At 32.0% G+C, this 11,568-nt stretch overlaps 1 protein-coding gene across 1 annotated transcript; it reads left to right on the plus strand.

The window, feature by feature from the left end:
* Positions 1-1,382: 1,382 nt before the first annotated feature.
* On the plus strand, positions 1,383-5,495 carry LOC118057923 (ADP-ribosylation factor 1). Its single transcript, XM_035070659.2, has 8 exons — positions 1,383-1,635; positions 1,761-1,799; positions 2,098-2,160; positions 2,948-2,966; positions 3,588-3,699; positions 4,267-4,314; positions 4,591-4,722; positions 5,464-5,495. The coding sequence occupies exons 1-7, from the start codon at positions 1,554-1,556 to the stop codon at positions 4,675-4,677; spliced, it is 450 nt and encodes a 149-aa protein (XP_034926550.2). The 5' UTR covers positions 1,383-1,553; the 3' UTR covers positions 4,678-4,722; positions 5,464-5,495.
* Positions 5,496-11,568: the final 6,073 nt, after the last annotated feature.

Here is an 11,568-nt window from a genome sequence, read left to right on the forward strand (position 1 = left end):
AAGTCAACCAAATTTATTTATTTTTCTTCCTTCTTGATCTAAAATTAACAATTATAGATTGAAAATTTACAAAAAAAAAAAAAAAAAAAACATGCCTACCGTAGAAACCATTCAAAAGGCTTGAATGAAAACAATAGCTTTACGCACCAAATCCAGGGAAAATAAGTACTTGAATGTCAAGAAATAAAGTTGAAAAATATGTCTTCTCACAACCTAAAACAATAATGGAATAAAACTATTGTTAACTGAAAGATAAATTTTAGTTCATATCTGCTGGAAAATTGAAGAATAAAAAAGGAAAAAACGTTGCAGAGATGCCCTTTTTTTGCCATGATTTGCTCCTTTTATTCTCTCCCTTGGCTGCTATGTTTCTTTAGGATTTTTAAGCTAATTAAGAGTCCTTATGCTACTTAATTTTTGTCTTATTTATCTAGTTATTAAGGTTGGTTAAATTCTTAATAATTTGTGTTGAAAATAGATGTTGATGCTGTCGCAACTTTACTGTCATTCAAACTCTGCTACAACTTAGATTTTGTTTCTGACTTGGTTTCTTGCAATACCCGACCATTTTAGCTTTATTCTTTTATTTATGGCATGTTACAAGCTTTATTTGCACTCTTTTTGGATCATAAGGCCTACAATTTCTATGTCAAAATCTCAACCTTAACGAGATGCTCAACATCTATAAAATAGGAAAAAACATTTGCATTAATAACAACTATTTTATGAAGTCTTTAAACTTTGTCAATTCTTCTAAAATAATCCCTAATATTCAGTAATGCTTAAAACATAAAAGAAAAGAAATAGTGAAAGGAATGAAAATATATTTTTTTATGATTATAAACAATCCAAATGATTTATTAGAGCAAATTAAAGCGAAATCCAATCTTAATTTATCAAACCTTTTCTCTTTAAGGTACACTAGTTTTTTTTATCCGTCTTATGACGCGAGTCAAATCACGTTTTATTAACTTTTAAAAAAATATAAAGATATTAGAAAGTAAAAAATTTGATGCATGTCCACTAAAAAAAACTTTTAAAATATTAAAATATTAATATATTTTTAAACCCAACAATATTAAATGATATTATTTTTATTTTTTTTATAAAATAAAAAAATTAAATTAATTTAAATAAACTCAAATGAACCCACCATGAATTTATCGGCTCAACCTGTACTTGAGTTTAAAAACTATGCCGCTTCTGCGCTGTCCCAATTTTCCCTTTCTACTTTATTTTCACCGACTACTTCTTAAATTTATATTTCTGACCCATAATCATAAACATCTTTCGCCCAGCAGACCTCCTTTTCTCTATAGGCGCGTTTCTTTTCATATACTTGAAAATCTTGTACACAAATCAGTCCATTTTGACACTGCTGGGTTTCCCCTTTTCTTTTTTCCATTTTGTTGACTGCAGAGAGGAAAAGGGCTCTGCTTTATAGATCTGATTCAAATTATACCATCTATTCATCCATCGATGCGCTGAAAGAATCTCCAGTATCTTTGTCTCCCACTTAGGACTTAATAAGATGGGAATCTTCTTTTTCTAAAATGTTCTCCTCAGTATTTGGCAACAAAGAGGCTCGGATCCTTGTTCTTGGTCTTGACAATGCTGGCAAAACTACAATTCTCTGTATGTTGTTCTTTGCTTTGTTGATTCTAAGTGACACCCTTTTGTTTTTTAGTGATTTTGAGTAACGGGTAGTTATTGAATTTTGATAATTTTTGGTTGTGTTTTGATTTTGCTTTTTGATGCAGATCGGCTTCAGATGGGTGAAGTTGTATCCACTATTCCAAGTTAGTGTAATTTCATTAGAATTTGATGTTGTTTTGGTTGATGAGAGTATGAATCCTAAATTGACATAATTTATGAGATGAGATGTGATGTGTTGTTTTATGGTTTGCCTACGACCCAATTGCATTGGCTTCAGTTACATTGAGGATTTATCCTTCAATGGCTTAGCTAATGGATGAACTTAGATATTGGAATTGCATTTTTATTTTAAAAATGCTGTCACTTTTTGCTGTAATGGGGTTGAGTAATTTGTTACTCTGTTCATAATTAGTAACTGAATTTTTTGTTTTCCTAATACAGCAATTGGATTTAATGTCGAAACAGTTCAACACAACAACATCAAATTTCAAGTTTGGGATCTCGGTAAGCCTATTTATTTTCCCTTGATCTGTAAACCAGTGCTATATTTTACATTCATTTATGGTGGAGTATGTGAATCTTTGCTGATTACTGATTGCTCAGTGTAAGAAAAGTTGGAAGTGGCACTTTCTATTACCAACAAAAGAATGGAGATTTTAGGCTTGTTGTATTGTGAATAAATTTGCTTATTTATTTTTTGGTGGTTGAGGCAATGTATGGAATCTTCATTGGGGGGGGGGGGGGGATGTTGATATACCCCTTTATGTCACTTCCATGTCTCTAGGACCTCCATTATTTAAATGCTTTATATACCATGGAGAACCAATTTGAAGGGAACTTCCTGGTTGGAATGGAAAAGTGTAAAACAGAATACATGTAAGACTAGTAAGATTTTGATGGTTTACTTTTCTATCTTTTGCTGCTTTCCCTAGAATTGTGAAATTGCAAGGATACTTTTCTGGTTGGAATTGAAATAGTGAGAACCTGCACCCTTGCTTGAGCTGTAAGAAAAAAGCGAATACATGTCAATGTTCCATTATTATCATTTGAGCTGGACTTTTTATTGACACACATACCAACTTTCTTTGAGAAGACTAATTGTTCCCACACCATCTAATTATTGTTTTCCACCAGCTAGTCCATTATTCCCACACCATCTGTCATCATTTCAGTGGTTATTCGTAAGCAAATGTGGAGTTACAAAAAAACTTTGTTTCATTAAGTCTTGCATGATAAAAAAAATGCGTGTTAATTTCATGCCCTGATTGCATTTATGTTATTTGTGGTACAGGTGGGCAGACAAGCATCAGGTAACTTCTTGCCTCTTCCCTCTACTTCTTTTTTCACAAATAACTCTGCTTTATATTGGTAGGGAACTATAACATGAGTTGCCTTGTGATACATACTATTTTTTATTTGGTTTAATGGCTGTGCAATGTTGGAATCAAAAGCCTATGATATATGATGTGATTCATTATATTCTTTATAGAACTAATATCTGCATATGTACTCAATTGTTGTTTCTCCACAAATAATAAACAAAAAACTTGTAATGAATTATTGCTTCATTAAAATATTCTTTCATGGTTTTTTTGAACTATCAACATTTCCTTCATCACAAAATATATTTGAACCACTGGCATTGATATTTCACAGACTCAATGCATGTCTAAATACTATCCAAACAGTTGATTTTTTCTACTCGAATAGTTTTTGCTCTATTTCAAGAGGAAATCTTCGATTGATGACTTGTTGTACATAATTACATGTGTAAAAGATTAAGAATGATATTATCACATGCTTTTATGATCATTGATTATCACTTCTGCCTTGTTTTCCACAACTTGTACATTGTATACGTTGATTGATTGTGAGATAACGGGTTGTTTGATCAATTTCACAAACTCACTGGCTGCTTATGTTTGCAACAGACCATACTGGAGATGCTATTTTCCCAACACACAAGCCATTATTTATGTTGTCGATTCAAGTGATACTGACAGGCTCGTGATAGCTAAAGATGAGTTTCATGCAATCTTAGAGGTACTGTTATCCCTATTTTGTGCTCACATCTGAGTAGTTGACAAAGTTAGTGTTATTGCTACATCCTATACCTAAACCCTTGGCACACATGATGTAAAGATTATGAAGCCTTAGTGGACCAAAAATGGCCTGGCCTTTAGTAATAAATGATGATATGATATCATTGTAGCTTTAAAATAATCAGCCTATCTTGAAATTGAACTGTGGAAGCGTATCCATGTAGCCACCCTTAACTAGTCTGGGATTGTGGTGTACTTGAGATGCCTTGAGGGTTATAAAGTGGGAATGAAACTGCATTTAATTTTCATTTTCATTCCCACTTAGTTTTTTTTCAACCAAACACCTACAAGTAGGAATACAACTTTCATTCCCATTCCTGTCATTCCTTTCCTTGTTACCAAACAACATCTTAGTGTTCTTGCATGCATGCATGCTTCCTATATAATGTAAGTTTAGGCGACTCAACTCTCTGCTTTTAGATATTTAGTTGTCTTTGATGTTAAGGTACATTTTCATTCATTTAGTGTAATCTTATAGAGCAAGCTTACATATTTGATTGTTTGGCAGGAGGAAGAGTTAAGAGGTGCTGTTGTTCTTATCTATGCAAACAAGCAGGTTTGTGTTGTTTAGTTATTTCATTTTTACTAAACATATGGCAGAAACAAGACTTAATTCTAATGATACTTGCAAAATCAAATGAAAAAAGCTTTATTGGATGTGAAAACAATAGGTCTAATATTTTATGATGTGGTCAAGGAAAGATGCTCCCTTTATCAAGCTTCATATCCATACATAAATTTCACATTAAATATTTCTATCAAATCAGGCTTTTGCTTTCTTCTTTGTTTTTTATTTTTATTTTTTTTTTCTTCTTTCTTTTGGCTTATACAGGATCTTCCTGGTGCACTTGATGATGCGGCTGTGACTGAGGCTTTGGAGTTGCACAAGATTAAGAATCGACAATGGGCGATTTTTTAAAACTTCTGCCGTTAAAGGAGAAGGTCTTTTTGAAGGTTTGGACTGGTAAGTTAAGTTGCCAATGGATTGAATGAATTTCTGGCATTGGTTTTGAAGATGCCGAGAATTATAGCTTAGGCTTTCCATGGACTTCATTTGTACAAAATGTGCTTAGAAAATTCTAACTTCTGAATACATATCCCATTAGTCTCCTTTACTTTGGAAACCATTCCCTTTGACTCACCGACTCACATTTTTGTCAAATAACCAGTCCCCAAAATTCTTTGTTATCCAAGACCAAGGTAAGTCAAGATAAATGATTTAACTCCTAAGCTTCCTATCTTTAGAGCCCAGATCCAATTTCACCAATGTAACTTGTCCTCTTTTCTGAATACACCATAAGACCGAACTTAAGGAGAAATAGTTTCGTTGAGCATTTGAAAACAATATAAGCATTCAATTCAATCTTTATGTTCAATGCTCGAAATATAATGCTTCAATGTGAAGTCTATATCCATCACTGTCTGCCAAATTGTTTCAAAAAACAAAATCATCTACTAGAAAACAAAAACCCCGGAGACTCAAAATGCTTCAGTAATAAATGTGAGAAGGAAAGAGCAGCAGCAGTTTCTATAACTATCTCTGCCTCTCGGAAAGAAATTTTTATATCTACAAAATCTAGGAACTGATGGCGCACCTGGTTTTCTATTAATGCAGATATTAAATTCTGAAGGCTTTCACATTTTTGTTTTCTCCTGCTATTTTATTTTTGTTAGAAGCCTGATGGGGAGTGATGTGTTATTGTAGGTTGAGTAATACACTTAAGTCTGGAGGTGGCTTAACTCTTTCAGAAGAAGAAAGGGAAGCTCGCCGTTGTTTCTCTGAGCAAGAATCTATAAAGTGTGACCATGATTAGTTGGTTTGGCTGTTAAAGAAATTCATTCATGGCTGCAGTTATGCCATTTGACCTTTACTGATTTTTCTCACCAGTATACTTGTAAAATTTTCATCAAAGAAGAACCAATTAGCTTGTTTGATGTTATGTTACATTCCATTTCTTTGCCACTATTTGCTGTGTAGTTTCCGATTCGTTTTTCCACCACCATGTACTGTATTGTTTGAAAATGATAGCGATGTTTCAATTTTGTTAATTCCCATTGTTTTATACTTGTCACTCATCCAAACCCTTTTTGGTGGGCTAGGCAGGGGACTCTTGTAACTGGAACGAACCTTTTCAATGTAAGTTTTATAATAATATCAAGACATTTTGCCACTATATCAAAAGATGTGAGCTTTAAGCTAAACCCAGTTGAAAAAACGTTGAACTAAACTGACCCGGAAATGGTAATGAGAATGCGAGTGCTGTACAAGGTGGCATGTACTTTGGTCATGTTATTGAGACAAAACCCATATGAGACCAGTTTATGACTTTGATCATGTTATTGAGACAAAATTATAGATAGCAAATAATTTTTTTTACAAAACTCAATTCTCAATCAACCTTGTTAAATTCAATGTTGAACGATAAAATTTTAAAAAATATAAATTAAAAAAATAAAAAAATAAGCCAAATCAACCCGAGTTAACTTATTAATCACTATTCTCGAGTCATGAGATCAGAATAATCTAATAAAAAACAAATTAAAATAAATTATGAAATTTAATTCTTAATTAATAAAAAAATTCAATTAAAAAAAATTCCAAGTCAATTATGTTAATCCAATAAACCCATGCCCGGGGTCACTTTATTAGTAAGCATTTTCCTGTTTACTTGTTCTGTAGGACATACTGTAAGGAGATGTAGCAGTTTCAGAATCCTTATACGGAAGGAATTACAGGATGCATGGGCCTGAATCCGTGCTGCCAAGGTGCCAGCAGAAATGCAAGCTGCTGTATGAAAGTTGTTCTTGGATGATGAGCATAGTCATTGGACGTTGATGCTGTTTCTTCAAGTTCCTTTTCTTGGACAGTACTATGTGATCGGAAAAAAGACTTTGCTCAGTCACTTGAGTGCCATTTTCTTAATGCTGATTGCAACATGCAATGAGGCTGTGCACAGTACCTCGGGAGCCACAGGCTTACAGAACGTATTCTGGTCTGTCCATAGCGTGGCATCCACAGCTGTAAGAGAACGTATTCGCTCGGATGACAGAAGAAAGGCTCCAGCATTTGCCATTCTGAGCTTCCAATCCTACTAAGAGGCTGTTCTTTGACCAAACAAAAAGAAAAAAAGCTCACATTCCATATGCTCTGCCACCATTAAAAAAATTCTATTTTTGTTCATGAGATGCAGAACTACCATGTGAGAATCGTGAGGTAAATGTTCAACATTAACTGTTCTCATATAGAATAATTGTCAAAGAACCATCTCAATCCAATAACTTAAGCTATTAGGTAAAATTTTAAGATATAATTTATATTATTTTATAATACACCACCTCAAATGAATGCCTTTTAAATTTGAAATTTGTACAAGCTTACATTACCTTATTCTAGTAAAAGAGGTTGTTTTTTGACCAGACAAAAAGGAAAAAGCTCACATTTCATATGCTCTGCCACCATTAAAGAAATTCTATTTTTGTTCATGAGATGCAGAACTACCATGTGAGAATCGTGAGATAGATGTTCAATATTGACTGTTTTCAGATGAGATAATTGTTTAAAAAACCATCTCAATTCAATAATTTAAGTTATTAGATAAAGTTTCAAGATATAATTTATATTATTTTCTAATAATAATTTTAATAATTTTATATAATATAGATATGAGTTTTGGTAAAAAAACATGCAAAATCATACCCTTTTAACTTCCATGCGTGGGAAGCTTCTTGTGCTCAATATATATTAAACAAATTTGCATGGGTCATTTGATTATCTAACGTAGACTCTGACTTCCATGCTGGACCACGCCATGAGAATCCATGGATATATTATCAAATCTTCCATGTCATTCATGGCGGAGTAACATCACTTCCACGTTTAAAAACAATATTAAGCTTTGTCAAAGGATGGCAGCTTAGATGTGTTTAAATGATTTAAGAGCATCCTTAACTTTTTGGTTAATCTAAGTTAGATTTTTGATTGCTATGTCGCGTATCTTCTGTACATGATCAACGTGGAGAAATTATTGAAAAAAATTATATTATTTACTAAAAAATAATTCACGATACTTAAGCTAAGACTTTTGTTCCTCTTCTCCCATCTTTATCCCTTATTTTAACTCAAAATTTCTCATTGAGATAACGTATACGTTTTTTTCCTAATAATAATATAAATCATATCTTAAAATCTTACCTAACAACTTAAGTTATTTGAAATTAAGTTAGTTATTTGATATGATATTAGAGCCTTGATGATCACGTTATCATGACAAGTTTGAATCTTAACATTCCTATTTATTTGATAAAAATAAAACACAAAATATTATGAGTCTGCGCAAATTTCAAGCTTAAAGAACTTTCATTTTTATAAAATATATTAAAAATAATATAAATCATATCTTGAAATTTATATCATTTTATTATATGTATAAAAAGCAAAGGAAGCATAGTCTCTCTGAGGATATACACAAAGAAGATTCTCATTGGCTAGCTTTAAGCTATTGGGTTGAGTTGGTTATTTAACATGGTATTAAAGCTCTGATGACCATGTGGTTACGAGTTTGAATCTCAACATCTCTATTTATTTGATAAAAAATAGTATGAGTTTGTATAAGTTTAAAGCTAAAAAGCTTTCACTTATAATATTTATTAAAGAATAATATAAATCATATCTTTAAACTATATACCATTTTTATTATATATAAAAAGTAGAGGAATCATAGTCTCTCCCAGGATATACACAAAGAAGATTCCCATTGGCTAGACAGGTAAAGAATTTGTCACCTACTAGCAACTGCGTAATGAGTTATCATGTCACTATCAATTTTATACAAAGCTAGATGACATCGTTTTATCTAATCTGTCGCACCCGACATCACGGCGACCTTAAAAGTTTTACAAGGAAAGAACAGATTTCTGGCATCTTATCCTTTTAGGAGAAAATGTCTTGTTTAAGGATTCACCACCTAGTATTATGATTACTAGGAACCCTAACTGGTCAACAGAGATCCTATGGTTCGAGAATGGTTACGCAAAAAGGGAAATATATTATCACCCTTAAATGTTCTGCCTGAGGCAGACTGCATTGCTGATTTTGCCTTAAATTGCTAAATGTTTATTAGTTTATGCTATGATAATTTGCTTATAATATTCCTAACTCTAGCGCTAGTGAATATTCAACTATAGATAATTCCAACTCTGGCGTTGGTAAATATTACGTAGCTATAAAATAAATTTAGATCAATATTTTTTTTATTCCTGGCTCTAACACTAGTGAATAAACAAATAAAATAAATTTATTTTTACGCATGCACATATAATTTTTATTTTTTCTAGCTAAATAAAATAAAATACAATGAATAAAAAATATATAAATTTAAATCAATATTTTTATTCCTGACTCTAGTATGAGTGAATAAACCAATAAATTTATATTAATTTTATTCATGCACCACACACACACACACATATATATATATATATTTATTTTGTTATTATTTTTTATTTTTTTGGGGTCGGGTTAGACCCATCCAACCCAGCCCGGCAATGGCCCAAGCCAGTGACTCGGCTGGGCCAAAGCACACGTGAACTTGATTCATGCGTGCATGGCACAATGCAAAGATAATTAATTACCTTTGCACAATGCTAATGCACTGAAGTTTTCAAAAAAAAAAAAATGAAGAGAAAGAGAAAGCTTACCTTGCTGCAGGTTGCTTTGCTGGAGTGTTAGTGTCTTGGGCGAAGATCAATGATGGCGTTCGTTGATAGGAAACTGGAATTCCATCTTCTACCTCTGCTTTCATGCCCTCTGTTTCTTCTTTTCTCGTCTATGAGTTTTTCTTATGCTTTATTTTTCAGACCCTCTCTACTCTCTCTTAATCTGTTTCCTCCATTTTTTTAGGCCAGTACTGGTGAGGGAAAGCTTGTTTCTGGTATGGGAGTTCTAAAAAAAAACTTAAGAGTTCCTCTGGTTTCTTTATGTCTCTTCTCTTTTTTTTTCCCGTCTCTCTCTCTAACTAACCCCTGTTTTTTCGGTGTTCCTCTATTCTTATAGAGCCTGGCTGGTGGAAATGGATGGTATGCGGAGGGTCGACAACCATTAAGGTGCCTATAATTGAAGCCAATAGATGATTACTGTTGCAACGTTTCTCAGCTTTTACTGTTGAAAACAGTCTCTGGTTTAAAGAAGAAGAAGATGATGAACATCATTCTTTCTAACGACGCTGTTTTGAGATAAGAGGTGGACATTTTGCGTTTTGACCCGTGAAGTTTCGAAAGTCTTGTAATGAAGCCCTTAGTTTAAACTGTAATTAGCCCCTTGCATTTCTACACCATTTTCAAGCTAGTCCTTGGATTTTAATTTTTTCAATTTTGACCCCAAAATTTAATATTTCTTTAATTAAGTCCCTAAATAAGTTAATTCCAAGCTCAATTAAGTCTAAAACTTGTCAACTTTCCAATTAAAACCATTGATTGGATTAATTAAATTAATTCCAAGCTCAATTAAGTCTCAAAATTTATCAATTCTCCAATTAAACCCTTGATTTGATTAATTAAACTAGTCAAGAGTTTAATTAAATCTCTAATCTTCCAATTATGTTGCCCTTAACCCAAATTCATTCTTTATTTGTTTTTTTTCATTCATTATTTTTCATTTTTTTATTATCATTTTTCAGTAAATAATAATAATAATTAAAATAAAAAGGAATTAAAAATTGGTTATGATATAATCCCTGACTAAATAGTTGCGGGTTGAAGTTTCTCCTTTTATGTGCTTATATCTGATTTGAATTATATTCTTATTCCTTGAAGACTTATCCAAGGTCTATGCATAAACATAACATTCATACCTTAAGTGGTATCTTTGCGATCCATATTCCTTTTACTAGGAGACATTTGTAAATCTTGTCTTGAACCACGTCATCATTTCTGTTCTTCATCATCAAGCAAGAAGGAAACAAACAAGTTATATAATTTCACTATTTCGGTCATTATACCTTCTGTAGATAAAAAGAAACAATACACAATTAAAAAAAACAAAAATGTAAAACTTGAAATTTTATCATTATCTGTGACCAGTCATTCTTTATTTTATTTTTTTTAACTTGAGATATGTATATTATTTAATTAAGGGATACTTGAAAGTATAATAATAATTATGATTTAAAATATTTTTTATTTAAAAAATATATTAAAATAATTTTAAAACATAAAATACATGGACATCTCGATTGATGCTGGCCTGGAACACATCACTGACATGTAAAAGCAAAAATAAAAACAAATCACCAGTACACTCTACGTTTTGAATAGAAAAACAGCATTTTACCTTGTATGGTTGTCCCTATCTCGTATCCGAGACTTCGGACATATTATTGGGCATTTTTTTTTTGCCGACGAAGCTTGAGTCTCTATTCAAAGTACGAAAAAAAGCAGCAATTTCTACTAACAGGATTCATAGGAGGATTATTGATTATGGAAAATCACTTGATGCATATAAATTGTGAGGTGGTGATCTATTTCAAAGTTTTGGTAGTGTCCTTATTACTTGAATGACAACTACTTGGAAAAATAGAACAATAACACATTATTAGAAAATTGAAAAATCTCGATAAAATATTATGTTGGCATATAAAAAAGATTCCATTAGTATTGGAAATTGCTGATGAAAACGACAATGAAATACTATCATCCAATACTAACTTTTCAGGATTTTTATTTGGTTGACAATTCCATTAGCAATATCAAATGCTGAAGGAATCATCAATGAAATATTGATGCCTAAAAATTAGCTTTTCTAGCACATTTTTTG

This window comes from Populus alba, chromosome 6, assembly GCF_005239225.2.
Source record: "Populus alba chromosome 6, ASM523922v2, whole genome shotgun sequence".
Taxonomy (NCBI): Eukaryota; Viridiplantae; Streptophyta; class Magnoliopsida; order Malpighiales; family Salicaceae; genus Populus; species Populus alba.

What these genes read in the sequence shown, in the direction of transcription:
- LOC118057923 (XM_035070659.2), top strand. Translation starts at nt 1,554, where the DNA reads ATGTTCTCCTCAGTATTTGGCAACAAAGAGGCTCGGATCCTTGTTCTT. An exon ending in AGTTGTATCCACTATTCCAA is followed by an intron (nt 1,800 to 2,097) that starts GTTAGTGTAATT and finishes TTCCTAATACAG; the next exon opens with CAATTGGATTTAATGTCGAA. An exon ending in TTATCTATGCAAACAAGCAG is followed by an intron (nt 4,315 to 4,590) that starts GTTTGTGTTGTT and finishes TGGCTTATACAG; the next exon opens with GATCTTCCTGGTGCACTTGA.